At 54.8% G+C, this 14,324-nt stretch overlaps 3 protein-coding genes across 3 annotated transcripts in view; 2 read left to right on the forward strand and 1 right to left on the reverse strand.

Annotated features, from left to right (window-relative positions):
• Positions 1-770: 770 nt before the first annotated feature.
• Positions 771-5,956, forward strand: POSPLADRAFT_1140460 (hypothetical protein; the record flags this gene model as incomplete). Its single annotated transcript, XM_024485174.1, has 3 exons — positions 771-865; positions 2,193-2,254; positions 5,766-5,956. Coding segments are annotated over 3 exons (348 nt in total), but the record flags the coding sequence as incomplete, so codon positions are not given.
• A 3,982-nt stretch (positions 5,957-9,938) lies between these two features.
• On the reverse strand, positions 9,939-11,806 carry POSPLADRAFT_1139251 (hypothetical protein; the record flags this gene model as incomplete). Its single annotated transcript, XM_024485013.1, has 3 exons — positions 9,939-11,638; positions 11,667-11,668; positions 11,748-11,806. Coding segments are annotated over 3 exons (1,761 nt in total), but the record flags the coding sequence as incomplete, so codon positions are not given.
• Positions 11,807-13,175: 1,369 nt separating this feature from the next.
• POSPLADRAFT_1139941 (hypothetical protein) overlaps positions 13,176-14,324 on the forward strand; it is a gene marked incomplete at both ends in the record, with an annotated part of 2,704 nt that continues 1,555 nt past the window's right edge. The window contains 3 exons of the mRNA XM_024485103.1: positions 13,176-13,381; positions 13,886-14,088; positions 14,168-14,217. Of these exons, the coding sequence (XP_024340139.1) occupies positions 13,176-13,381; positions 13,886-14,088; positions 14,168-14,217 (459 nt within the window). The remainder of the gene's footprint in view (positions 13,382-13,885; positions 14,089-14,167; positions 14,218-14,324) is intronic.

Here is a 14,324-nt window from a genome sequence, read left to right on the forward strand (position 1 = left end):
AGGAGACTGAGGGTGACTTGAACTTTTAGCTCAATGGTCGAGAGTGCCGTGTTGACTGCCCAGTAGATGAGCAATTGTGAGATGAACCGGTTGCATTTGACCACCAATTTCCCATTGTAGCAAAGCAGGAGAAGGAGTTTTAGTGTCTCCTTGTCTAGAAGGGATGTGGGTGAGGACATTACCGGCGATGAGGGGGATGGAGGACTGCCCGCAGGTGAAGATGGCTGTTGTGACTATCTGCCAGGCAAACTTCGACTGGAGTGAGTGTGTAAGCGGCCTCACAGCAGCAACGGTGGTGGAGGCAACAGAGGAAGTCTGGTGGCGGGGTAACGTATGACAGGGACTGGAGTCGAAGAGGGAACTGCTGATGATGAGCTGGCCCAAGAATGTGACGGAGTGCTGTGGGGCTCGGCCTTGGGGGATCTTTTTAACCACAACCCCAAGGAGGGCTGGAGGATCGCTTGAGGGGTCGCTATAGGCTGTGCAACTGCCTCAACTCTTCGAGGGAGATCGGGATCTCCTTGCGCTTGACCTGTACTGGCGACAGGTTGGGGAATGCAGGTGTCTGGAGAGGCGGGTCAGGACGGAACAGGGGTGACATGCCAAGAGGCCAATCAAGACACGTGTGTGGATTTTTGTCCAAGAGGATGTTGGATCCTTTGGATGGGTACAAAGCGTCCATCTTCAACAGTAATGGAGTGTGGGGTACGGTTGGGACACGGCTGTTTGTCACAGTTGAAGAAGAGGGAGCCTGGTTTGTCTAGGTGTGCGACATCGACGTGATCTTCTACGTCGAATGCGTGCTCGAGTCCTGCACAGTAAAAGACTTCTTTAGCCACGATGGATGGGGGGAGGAAAGGGAGGTGTGCATATTATGAAAGGCCATTGTAAACTAGCTTATACCTACGGTGCCCGAGATGACACTAAGGTTCGCAGTTCACGTGGGGCCCAGTGCTGCTTTTGGCTAGTATGCAGCAGGAACCTAAGCCACGCGTCCGTGAGGACAAGTACCGCCCACTGAAGTGCAGGTACTGAAGAGTTTGTCCCCTAAGCGGTGGCAATGTATAGTACGCTATCTACGTATCGTATGATATAGTAAGGGTGCACACCACCCAACCTGTGGGAAGTGAATGTGAGAGTGGGAGTTCCAAGGAACACTGGCAGCTGTGAGAGTTTTGACCTAATGTCACAACTTGAGGTCAAGCGACAGGGGAAAACCTTAGAAAGCTGGGGGTGTTCGACTGATTCTCACCAAAGCGATGGTGAGCAATGCTCAAACCTAAGGCTAGGGACAAGATAATATATTAGTGAGTGAAGAAAGGATACAAGGGAGGGCTTACTGACCTAGGGACAAGAGGTCGAAACTGAGGTCCCTAGGGCAGCAGAGGCCGGCTTATATACAGGGGAAGTTTAGGGGAGGCTGTGCGCAGCTGGTCCATGTGCAGCATGCTGACGCGGGCCCTGGGGGCCGGTGAGTCAGAGAGGCTATGTCAGCGGAGCCCGAGCTGTGCCGCACACTGCCACCTTATCTAATCTAATTTTACAGTAGATAAGGACTTGTCCATTTGAGCGTATAGTACAGAGGTCGCAGGTTCGAGCCCGTGAAAAGGAAAAAATTAAAAAATGGCTAGATGCCGTACCAACTCATAACACTGTGAAGGCTGGGCGTATCAAGCCCTTCTACATTCCCACTGCAGACATGCTTGCAGACTGTCTCACCAAGCCATTGCCTGCACCCAAGGTTGCATTCTGTTGCACTGGGATGGGTATTGAGGTGTCCTAGTCTCCCTGTGGGACTTGGCAGATCAGGGGGGGTATGTCACAATGTGCTCTGCCACAGTCCCCTGGTCGGCCTAGGACGATCCCCTGGTGGTGGGAGCCACAACATTATGTGGTCACATGGTTGTATCAATTGCGGAGCAATCGGACTGGAGCAGAGCTCCGGCCACACTTCTTTTGTTCCATTGTTCCTGTGGCCAAGTGGCCCTTGTTCTCCTTTTGAACTCTATTGTTCTTTCTTCTATTGTTCTGCCATGGGAATACATTCCCCTGCTCATGTATATAAAGAGCTTCGTAGTGACCCTTTAATCTATACTTCTGTGACCCACTTCGACTTCAGCCCCACTTGTGGCATTCAGTCCTTCAGTGCTAGTCCTGTGCAACTGCTCCCTGTGTTGCCTATTGAAAGACAGGGGAAACACAAACCAGGGTGCTGGGGGTGTTCGACTGGGTCTTACCAAAGTGATGATGGGCAGTGCTCAAACCTAAAGCTAGAGACTTTAGGAGCTAAACCGAATTCTGTAAGTCTGTATTACTCAATCGTGGTGGTACAACGACTACTGTACCTAAACCGAATCCCGTAAGTCTGTATTACTATGGCAGATCAGTTAAGGTACAGGATGGAGGGGAAAATGAACATACCTCAGTCACAGTGGTACAATGACTGAGGAGAGAAGGGGGAGCGGGAGAGCAAACTATATGTAGGCATAGGGTGTATTATGTGTGAATAGACAGGGAAGAAGGTAATGTATGGATTGGCAAATGAGGTGCGAGATACGACCGAGGACGTCAGACGTCCCAATCATCAATGTCAGAATCCAACACTCCTCCTTGACGAGAAGATCAGGGAGGATGAGAAGGTATCCGAAACAAAAAGACCAAAAACAAATTGAGCTCAGGTATCTGAAACCAATGACCGTGAAGGAGATGTGTATCCAAAACAAAGACCATGAAAGAAAAGGGAAAAATAAACTCCTCCTTGACCTAGGAATGCTCCTCCATGCAGGGAAACACCCGCAAGCCCATGAGGTCCCGGAATTTAAGGAATGCTTTACGTTCAAGAGGCTTGGTAAAGGCGTCGGCAAGATTAGCATGAGACAGAACATAGGGAATGGACAGTTGCTTGGACTCAATGTATTTGCGGATGAGGTGATAGCGCACGTCGACGTGCTTGACCTTGGAGTGGAAAGTCAGATCGTGAGAGAGACAAATGCCGCCAGTGTTATTGCTGCACAGAGGGGTGCCGTCAGGAAGAGCGATATCAAGATGATGGAAGAGAGCGCATAGCCAGATAGCCTCTTTGGCCACCTCAGATGCAGCGACGTATTCGGCCTCAACTGTTGAGGACGCCACGGTTGCCTGTTTGCAAGTGGACCAAGTGATAAGGCCAGAGCCAAGTGTGAAGCAGTACCCAGAAATTGAGCGCCGAGTGTCAGGGCAAGAGGTATAGCTAGCGTCGGTATAACTGGTGAGGGAGTGCACGGTGGGACTGCCAAGAACAAGACGCAGATCACGTGAGCCCTTGAGGTAATGCACAACACGCTTCATGGCATTCCAGTGGGCTTTGCCAAAAAATCGAGGAATTGACTCAGTTGCTGAACAGCGAGAGCAATGTCAGGGTGTGTACCAATAGTGAGGTATATAAGGCAACCAACAAGTGTGTGGTAGGGCAGGTGGGATACAGAGTCACAAGTGATGGCAGTAGAAGGTGAATGATCACAGCAAGAGAGAATAACACCCTTCTCCATGGGAGTGGAGACTGGCAGAGTGTCCTGCAGACAGAATTGCGCAACAACCTTGTCGATTAGAGCAGTTTGGGAGAGTGCAATTGTGCAAGAGGCACGAGTGCATTCAATAGCGATACTGACGCAGAAGGTTGCTTCACCCAGGTCAGTAATTTGCCATTTAGCGCAGAGTTCACGTTTGAAGCGAGCAATAGCAGCAGGGGCACTTCCGGTGAGCAGAAAATCGTCGACATGCACGCAGGTGATGATGGTACCCTCATCAGTGCGACGAAAGTATATGCAGTACTCACAGGGGATGCATGTGAAACCGAGAGAGATCATGTAGGCATCCATTGTCTTGTTCCAAACGCGGCCACCCTGTTGCATGCCATAGAGCCCTTTATGAAGTTCCCAGACCCAGTCAAATTTGCCAGGTTCCTCAAAACCAGGAGGTTGTTCCATATAACAGACTTCGTCGTCGGGCAGAGAGCCATAGAGGAAAGCAGTCTTTACATCGATTTGATGGACTTCCCAATCACGAGCAGCAGCGAGATGTAAGAGGGCGCGGAAGGATTCCATGCAGACAGTGGGAGAGGAAGTGTGATTGTAATCCTGGCCATAGATAGCAGCAAAGCCTAGACAGACCCAGCGTGCCTTGAAATGGATGGGAACATTGTCTTTGTCATACTTGAGACGGAAAACTGGCTTCCCTTTCATGATGCGACGGCCGGCAGGAACAGAAAAGCGAGGGATGAGCCTGTAAACACCAAGATCACAAATAGAGTCAAACTCATCAAGGAGGGCCTGTCACCATTGAGGGGCATGAGGAGATGCCATAGCATCGGCAAGCGTTGCAGGGTCGCCAGGGTATTCAACGTCAACATCCGGTGAGGTAGGAGTGGTGGAGAGCACGTCAAGGAGAGTAGCCCAAGCAGCAGAGTCAGAAGGGAGGGACTCAGACGGAGTGGGAGACACAGGTGGAGACAGACTTGGAGAGCCGAGCTCCTCAGAAGCAGAGACCAGTTCCTCAGGGATAACAGGGAGGCCAGCACGACGCGCAGCGTGAGCGGCCTGGATGTGGGTGCCGCTAGCGGCAGAGTTGGTGACAGCACGAGAAAGAGCGGAGACGTGAGGCAGGTCAGAGGCAGCAGCGAGACGTGTAGAAGGGAGAGAAACACAAGAGGAATGACGCAGTTCAGGAGAGGGTACCGGAGAAGGAGGCAAGACGGGTAAGGGTGGATCAGCCAGAGAAGGAGGCAAGATGGGTAAGGGTGGATCAGCAGGTGGGGACAGTTCCGGAGTCGGAGCTGCAACTGGCACCGCAGCCACGTGGGGAGTATCCTCAAACGACTCGATGAAAGAGACATGAAAGGATTCGATAACCTTACCTGTAGCGTGATGATAACATCGATAGGACTTGGACGTCTGACTGTAACCGATGAGAATGCACTCAAGGAAGCGCTCATAGATCTTAGGGTTGTGGCGGTTTTGAATGAGCACGAAAGCGTGGCACCCAATCTCACACAAGTGTGAAAGATCAGGGCGGCAACCAGTCCATAGCGCGACAGGGGTGACTCCAGGAGAGAGAAAGAAAGATGTGGTACGCAAAGTGAGGTAGTTGGCCATGAGTAAGAACTCATCCCAGCGAGCGGAAGGGAGGTCACAGCCAATACACATGGCTTGAGCGCGATTCATGAGAGTACGATAAAGGTGTTCAACACATCCATTCTGAGCAGAGGTGTAAGGGGACGTGCGGCGCAGAGCAATACCCTTGCTGCCAAGAAATGAGGTAAACTTGTTAGAAAGGAGTTTGCCGTTGTCTATCTGTACTGCATCGAGGGAGCCGCCAGTCTCATTCTCACGAGCAAGAGCCCATACACGAAACTGTGCGAGTGTGGCAGATTTGAATGGCAGCGGGATGGACCAAAAATAGGACGAAAAATTGTCGATTATGTGAAGCACATACAAATTTCCGGACGCCGAGCGTACATCGGCAGGACCCATCAAGTCTGCGTAAACCAGTTCCAACTGCCTAGTTGCCCGAGCCCCCCTCCGCACTTAAGGAATGGGTGAACGAGTCTGCTTGCTGCTGTCGTGACTTGAGGTCGAGCGACAGGGGAAAACTTGAGCTGGGGGCGTTCGACTGGTTCTTACCGAAGCGATGGTGAGCAACGCTCAAACCTAAGGCTAGGGACAAGTAATATATTAGTTAGTTAAGTAAGGAAGGAAATACAAGTGAGGGCTTACTGACCTAGGGACAAGAGGTCGAAACTGAGGTCCCTAGGGCAGCAGAGGCCGGCTTATATACATGGGGAGATAAGGGCAGGCTGTGCGCGTTGGTCCGTGCGCAGCTGGTCCGTGCGCAGCATGCTGACGCGGCCCCGGGGGCCGGTGAGTCAGAGCAGCTGTGTCAGCGGAGCCCGAGCTGTGCCGTGCACTGCCGCCCCATCTAATCTAATCGTACAGTAGATAGTGACGCGTCCATATCAGGCAAGTAGTACAGAGGTCGCGGGTTCGAGCCCGCGAAAAGGACAAAATTAAAAAACGGCTAGACGCCGTGCCAACTCGTGACATTACCCCCCCTCAACGGCGCATGACCTCATGCGAGGCGCCCTTGCCCATCTCCCACCCGGAGCGGCATCGTGCTTCAGTCAGCGGCGAAGGCATTGGCTGAAAGTTGAGACCACCAAAAGTAGCAGCGTTGAGGCGGCGAGGGGCGTTTGGGTTCTTCCGGTGGAAGTCGGCTATGAGGGCCGGCGCATTGGCAACATTGCGCGCTGGTTCCCATGACGTATGCGAGTCGTCATAACCCTTCCACTTGACGAGGTACTGCAGTTGACGCCGGAAGATCCGCGAATCTTTGATCCGCTCAACCTCGTACTCCTCGTCGCCCTCAACCTCGATCGCAGGCAGCTCCTCCGGCTCTCGACCCGGGATATCGCTATGTGTATACTTGCTAAGCAAGGAGACATGGAACACCGGGTGCACTGGCACCGACTTCGGCAGGACTAATTCATAATCCAAGTCTCCGAGCTTTCGCCGCACGGCATATGGTCCAAGGCGCTTGGGACTGAGCTTCTTGCTCGGCTGTTTCAGCTTAAGGTTCCGAGCGTCAAGCCAGACCTTGTCCCCCGGCGCAAAGACCGGTGCCTCCTGCACGTGCTTGTCGTAGTATACTTTCATATGCTCGGCTGACAGCTCGAGCGCAGAGCGCGTATCGTCGCGAATCTCCTTCAGGATCTTGAGCCGATCAGCGGCCGCAGGCATCGCAGACATCGGATTGATCCGCACTTGGATCTCAGGATGGTACCCCTGATGCAGGTAGAAAGGGGAGTGCCCAGTCGCGGAGTGAACTCGGTTGTTCAGTGCGAATTCCGCGAGCGGCAACTGCTTCGCCCAATCATCCTGCCTGTGGCTTGTGAAAGCACGCAGGTACTGCTCGATTTCCTGATTCCAGCGCTCAGTCTGGCCGTCTGTCTGAGGGTGGAACGCTGTGGACAGCGCCGGCTCGATCCCGAGTCCCTTGTACACCGCATGGAGATACTTCAAAGCAAACTGGGGACCTCGGTCTGATATGACCTTGGCCGGGGCCCCATGATGCTTGAACACATCGCGGATGTACAGGTCTGCCGCACCTTCTGCCGTCAGGGTCTCATGACAGGCGGAGAAGTGGACCTGCTTGGTAAAGCGGTCGGGCGGTAACCAGGATTGAGTCGAATCCATCAGACTTTGGCAAGCCGACGATCATATCGGTCGTGATGATCTGCCACGGGCGCTCGGGGATCTCATTCGGCTTCAGCGGACCCTGGGGCTTGGCTGGGAATGTCTTGGTACGGTTGCACACATCACAGGTGCTTACGTACTCATTGACGAATTTGGACATCCCAGGCCACCAGTAGTTCCGCGACACGAGCTCGAGGGTTTTGGCACGACCGCCATGGCCGGCGATCGGCGAGTCGTGGTGGATCTTGACTATATCTCGCCGGAGCTCCGCATTCTTTGGGACGTACACGCACCCGCGGAACAGCAAGAGCCCTTGTTCGGCATTCCACTCCTCAAAACCCCTTTGCAGCCGGGGCGGCCCGAGGTCCTGCACCTTTTCAAGGGCCTCGGCCACCTCCCGATCTTTCTCCGAACATTCCCTGATGCGCTTCAGAATCGACTGATCGGCCGTCACCGAGGCGTGACCGCGCCTAGCGGAGGCGATGCGGAAGCGCTCTGGCTTGAGAACCACCTGATCGGTGTTATCGTCCTCGTCGCCGATCTGATGGTCTGATCGACGCAACAGGGCATCAGCCTTTCCATTGGACGTCCCGGCCTTATGCGTGATGCGGAAGTCGAAGCGAGCTAGGAACAACGACCACCTCGCTTGACGACGCGTGAGATGCTGAGACGTGCGCCATTACTCGAGGTTCTTATGATCGGTTACAATCTCGAACTGATTGGGCAACCCCTCGAGATAGTGGCGCCGATCGTCTAGCGCCTCGATGATCGCGAGCATCTCTTTATCGTAGATCTCGTAGTTCCGCTGTGCCGGATCCATCGCATGGGATCGGAAGGCAATAGGGTGCCATTTGCCATCATCCTGCTTCTGCATCAACACGCCACTGGTGGCATACCCTGACGCATCGACTTCAATGCGCATTTCCTGATTAGGGTCGTACAGCGCCAAGACTGGAGTCGTTGCGAAGAGCCGCTTGAGCTCATCGAAGGCATGTTGCTCCTCTTCGCCCCAACGCCATGGGTCATTCCCTGTGAGCCGGTCGAGTGGTCGCGAGATCTTGGCGAAGTCCTTAATGAAGCGGCGGTAGAAGTTGGAGAACCCCCGGAACTTCTGAACATCCTTTTTGTTCCGGGGTACCGGCCACTCATTGATTCCTTTCAGCTTCGCGGGATCCATCGCCACCTCATCGCCACCGAACACATAGCCGACGTAGTCGACTTTGGGAACGTCCCACTCGCACTTCTCAGGCTTCAGGAACAGATCGTTGTCCTGAAGGCGGCGCAGAACCTTGCGTGTGACCTTCTCATGCTCCTCTTTGTTGGTAGAGAAGACGAGTATGTCGTCCAGGTACACGAGGATCTTCCCGCCGACGATGAGATCATGGAAGATCTCGTTCATCATGGCCTGGAAAGTTGCGGGAGAATTAGTGAGGCCGAAGAACATCACCAGGGGTTCGTACAGCCCCCGGTTAGTTACAAAAGCCGCCTTCCATTCATCGCCGGCTTTGATCCGGACATTGTTGTATCCCCATCGGACGTCGAACTTCGTGAAGAGCGTGGCACCGCGGAGCTTGTCCACCATTTCGGCGATCAGCGGCAAGGGGTAGCGATTCTTGACGGTGATCGCATTCAGCCGGCGGTAGTCCTGCACGGGTCGAAGTGTCCCTTCCTTCTTTTTGATGAAGAAGAAGGGAGATGAGATAGGCGACTTCGATTCTCGTATGTAGCCCTTCGCCAGCTGCTCCTTCAAGAACTTATCGAGCTCCTCCTGCTCGTTGTTCGATAATGGGTACACCTTCGAATGGAATGTTGAGTAGCCGGGCACGAGTTCGATCGCGTGGTCGTACGGCTTCCTTTCGGGTAACCGCTCTGATGCTTCTTTTGAGAAGACCTTCAGAAACTCGTGGTACTGTTTGGGTACCAACTCCTCGGCGGTTTTGACGACCTTCTTCTTGATCTCTTCCTCAGCGAACAGCTGGGAATACGTGTGCCCTGCTGCGACAAACAATTGAGGGGCGCCGGGAAGTGTGACACCCTGCTCCCAGGCTTCGATCAAGTCAGCCTCATTCCATTCTATTTCCGCCGAATCTTCTTCGTGTTCGAAGTCCGGGAGCACCTTGCTCCGGCAGGCACCTATGACCGACCGTCTGGACTTCAGCGAACGCCTGCGCGCCGTGGGCCTGACCCCCGTATCACGCGCAGTCGCTGCTTGCTCCATTCGGCCAGTCCTCCTGGTGCTACATGTTTCAGGGCATCGCAACAATTTGAGGGAGCCCTTCTCCCAATCGATCTCAGGGTTGTGCTCACGTAGCCAATCCAACCCAACGATCACATCTTCTGGACCGATGTCCGTGACCGTGAACACCGTCTTCTCGACGTGCTCTCCTATATGCATCTGTAGCACTGCTACCTCCGAGATGCTTCCGTCTTTGTTGAGGGTGCCGTCAATATTGTATAGCGGAATCGGCTCTTTTAGCTTCCGCGTCTGCACCTTATTCTCCACAATGAATCGCTTGTTGATAAACTTCGTGGTGGCTCCACTGTCCACCATCGCGATCACATCTTTGTGCCGTCTTTTCCCTTGAAGTCTTACTGGAATGTGAAAGTGCTGGGACCCCTGGTCCAACTCGTACACCATTGCAGAAGACAATACATCGTACTTGTTACATGATACTCGCGGCCCGACGCGTGCGGCACGAAGCGCGGACCGGATCAAAAACCCTCCTCCTTCATCGTCCGATAGTGCTCGAGCTCCTCGCGCATCGACTTCATCTGTGCTATTAAGTCCGCCAGCTCGGAACTTTCCGATTTCGCTGAAGCGGCGCTTATACTCGCCGAGGATGAAGCGACGGGGGCGCTTGTTGCCGCCTGGGTGGAACCCGAGGCAACCGTAGCCCGCGCATCGGCGCGTTTTGTGTAAGGTTTATCCTTACAGTTAGGGCACTCGAAACAACGGTACCCTTGCTTCCCACAGCCGAAGCATGTGCCGGGGAAGTTGCCTTTTCCGACGGCCGCATTGATGCTGGCCGAAGCTGCGTGCGTCGAGGGTGCACCACCACGTGCCCCACCGCGTCCTCGACCTCGGGCCGAGAAGAAGTTATTTAGCTCGGGCCGACGGGCCCGGCTGATGTCGAGGATCTGTTCGACCTCAGTGGCGCGCTTGTCAGCGTCTTGCCACGTGGTGAAAGTCTCGAGCTCGATCTTGCGATATACGCGGGAGGGGATGCCGCTCAGGTACTTGTCGCGTAGCTCCAGGTCCCCGTACCCAGAGCGGTCCGCCGGACCCTTGAACAGCGCGGAGAATTCCGCAGCAGTGCATTTTTCACGGACCGACTTGTCCGCGCAGAGCTTCGCCAGCTCTACTTGTGCTGCCGCCTCGTCGTCGAGATTTCCGAAGCGGGCCCTGAAGGCGGCGGCAAAGGCTGCTTCGTTTGCGAATGGGGTTGTGACCCCTTGCGCTCCTATCTGCACTGATACGAGCTGGGCGAAGTAGGGAGTGGCCCAAGCGCGGGCGTCTCCATCGAGCAGGCTAAGTGCAACCTGTACCTTGAGTTCGATGGTGGTCAACAACGTGTTGATCAACCAGTAGATGCGCAGCTGCGACAGGAACCGGTTGCACTCGATGACGGTCTTGCCATCGTAGCGGAGCGGGAGGAGGAGCTTCAACGTCTCCTTATCGAGAACGGCCGCGGGAGAGGACATTATCGGCGGCGAGGGGGACGAAGGACTGCCCGCGGACGAAGGTGACTGTTGTGACTGTCCGCCGGGCGAACTTCGCGAGGAACGAGTGCTCGGGCGGCCTCGCGGCGGCGACGGCGGTGAAGCCGGTTGAGGAAGCCCGGAGGCGGGGTGACGTAGGACAGGGACTGGAGTCGAGGTGGTGACCGCTGACGACGAGCTGGCCCAAGAATGCGGCGGAGTGTCGCGGGGCTCGGTCTTGGGAGGCCTTTCCAGCCGCAGCCCCAGGGAGGGCTGGGGGATCGCTTGAGGGGTCGCTGAAGGCTGTGCGACTGCCTCAGTTCCTCGAGGGAGATAGGGATCTCCTCGCGCTTGACCTGTACTGGCGACAGGTTGGGGGATGCGGGTGCCTGGCGAGGCAGGTCGGGATGGGACGGGAGTGACGTGGCGAGATGTAGATCTCGAGGTGCCAGTGTAACGGAGTGAAGGGCCGCTGGGGTGTTGAATTCGTCGGATTGGCACGAAGTGTCCTTCGTCAACAGTGATGGACCGTGGGGTGCGATTAGGGCACGGTTGCCGATCACAGATGAAGAAGGGAGCTCTGTCTCCGTTGCTTTCTGGGTCGTCGCGAGAGACGTCGACCTGCTCCTGGGTGTCGAAGGCGTGCTCAAGTCGAGAGCAGTCGAAGAATTCGTCAGCCACGTTGATGGGGGGAGGAAGGGGAGGTGCGCGTGCTACGAAAGGCCGTGCTAGCTAGCTTACACCTACGGCGCCCAAGGTAACGCTAGGGTTCGCAGTTCACGTGGGGCCCAGTGCTGCTTTTGGCTAGTATGCAGCAGGAACCTAAGCCACGCGTCCGTGAGGACAAGTACCGCCCACTGAAGTGCAGGTACTGAAGAGTTCGTCCCCTAAGCGGTGGCAATGTATAGTACGCTATCTAGGTATCGTAGGGTACAGTAGGGGTGCGCACCACCCAACCTATAGGAAGTGAATGTGAGTGTGTGGGTCCCGATGGAACGCCGGCAGCTGTGGGGAGTTTCGACCTAATGTCGCGACTTGAGGTCGAGCGACAGGGGAAAACTTGAGCTGGGGGCGTTCGACTGGTTCTTACCGAAGCGATGGTGAGCAACGCTCAAACCTAAGGCTAGGGACAAGTAATATATTAGTTAGTTAAGTAAGGAAGGAAATACAAGTGAGGGCTTACTGACCTAGGGACAAGAGGTCGAAACTGAGGTCCCTAGGGCAGCAGAGGCCGGCTTATATACATGGGGAGATTAGGGCAGGCTGTGCGCGTTGGTCCGTGCGCAGCTGGTCCGTGCGCAGCATGCTGACGCGGCCCCGGGGGCCGGTGAGTCAGAGCGGCTGTGTCAGCGGAGCCCGAGCTGTGCCGTGCACTGCCGCCCCATCTAATCTAATCGTACAGTAGATAGTGACGCGTCCATATCAGGTAGGTAGTACAGAGGTCGCGGGTTCGAGCCCGCGAAAAGGAAAAATTAAAAAACGGCTAGATGCCGTGCCAACTCGTGACAGCTGCGCATGCACAAGTCACATTTCGGCGGCGCGACAGATAGTTCGGCAGGCTTACTGGAGAGGAGATCAGCCTGGGCCATGTCATAGATGGTGCAGTAGTTGGTGTGCCCGAGACAGCAGTGCCAGGCAACGAGGGTAGAAACATGAGTGGCAAGGAAAGCGTGATCAACTGCAGGGGGAGAGCCAGCAAGAGTATACAACCGGCGTGACAAGAGAGTACCGGAAGCAAGCAGCACACCAGAGTTTAGGAACCTGAACCGAATACACGTAAGTCTAAGACTCAGCCGTGGTGGTAGAACGACTGTTTATACCTGAACCGAATACACGTAAGTCTAAGACTACATATTGAATCAGTACAGGTACGGGAGAATGGGATGGAGTGAACATACCTCAGCCGTGGTGGTAGAACGACTGAGGAAAGAAGTGGGGGAGCGGGGGGAGCGAGGTATAAGTAGGAAGGGTAGGTATCACGTGTATGTAGACAGACAACGAGCTAAGGTATCGGATGGACGTAGGGAGCGTGGATCGCGACCGCGGACGTCAAACGTCCCAATCTGGGAAGTCAGAATCCGACACTCCTCCTTGACGAGAAGAGCGGGAAAAACAACAAACGAGAAAATGACCGTATGAGGAACAGAGACTGTGAGGGAAAAAACATACACAGAGACACTCCTCCTCGACCTATGAAGACTCCTCCTCGCAGGGAAACATCCGCAAGCCCATGATATCATGGAACTTTAGGAAGGCCTTGCGCTCAAGGGGCTTCGTAAAGGCGTCAGCGAGGTTGGCGTGAGATGGAACGTAGGGAATAGTGAGCTGATTACTTTCGACATATTCACGGATGAGGTGGTAGCGCACATCGACATGTTTGACTTTAGAGTGGAAGGTGGGGTCGTGAGACAGCCGAATCCCACCAGTGTTATCGCTGTAGAGAGGGGTGCCGTCAGGTAAGGTGATGTCGAGATAATGCAGCAGAGCGCGCAGCCATATGGCCTCTTTGGCAGCTTCGGAAGCAGCGACGTATTCGGCTTCAACGGTGGAGGACGCAACAGTCGCTTGTTTGCGAGCAGACCAGGTGATGAGTCCAGATCCAAGAGTAAAGCAGTACCCAGAGATGGAACGACGTGTGTCGGGGCAGGAGGCATAGCTGGCGTCAGTGTATCTGGTGAGCGCATGCGCAGAGGAGCTGCCGAGGACGAGGCGCAAGTCGCGAGTGCCTTTGAGGTACCGGACGACGCGCTTAGCAGCATTCCAGTGAGCCTCGCCGAAGGAGTCGAGGAACTGGCTAAGTTGCTGAACGGCGAGCGCAATGTCAGGCTGGGTGCCAATGGCGAGGTACATGAGACAGCCGATGAGCGTGCGGTAGGGCAGATGAGCGACGGCATCCCGGGCGGCGTCCGTAGACGGGGAGTGATCTCGACGAGAGAGGGTGACACCTTTGTCCATGGGAGTAGAGACAGCTGGCGCGTCCTGGAGACGAAATTGAGCGACGACCTTATCGATGAGGGCAGTTTGCGAAAGAGCGAGGTGGCGACGAAGGCGATCACGCTCGATGGCAATACCGACGCAGAAGGAAGCCTCCCCGAGATCAGAGATGAGCCATTTTGTGCGCAGTTCGTCTTTGAACCGAGAGACAGCGGTAGAAGAGCTCCCGGTAAGCAAGAAGTCGTCGACATGTACACAAGTGATGACAATGCCGTCGTCAGATGTCGCGACTTGAGGTCAAGCGACAGGGGAATACCTGAAAGCGGGGGGCGTTCGACTAGATCTCACCGAAGCGATGGTGAGCTAAGCTCAAACCTAAGGCTAGGGACAAGAAAGTATATTAGTTAGTAGGGTAAGAAAGAATACAAATGAGGGCTTACTGACCTAGGGACAAGAGGTCGAAAC

The sequence above is a fragment of the Postia placenta genome (assembly GCF_002117355.1).
Source record: "Postia placenta MAD-698-R-SB12 unplaced genomic scaffold POSPLAscaffold_5, whole genome shotgun sequence".
Classification (NCBI taxonomy): domain Eukaryota; kingdom Fungi; phylum Basidiomycota; class Agaricomycetes; order Polyporales; family Adustoporiaceae; genus Rhodonia; species Rhodonia placenta.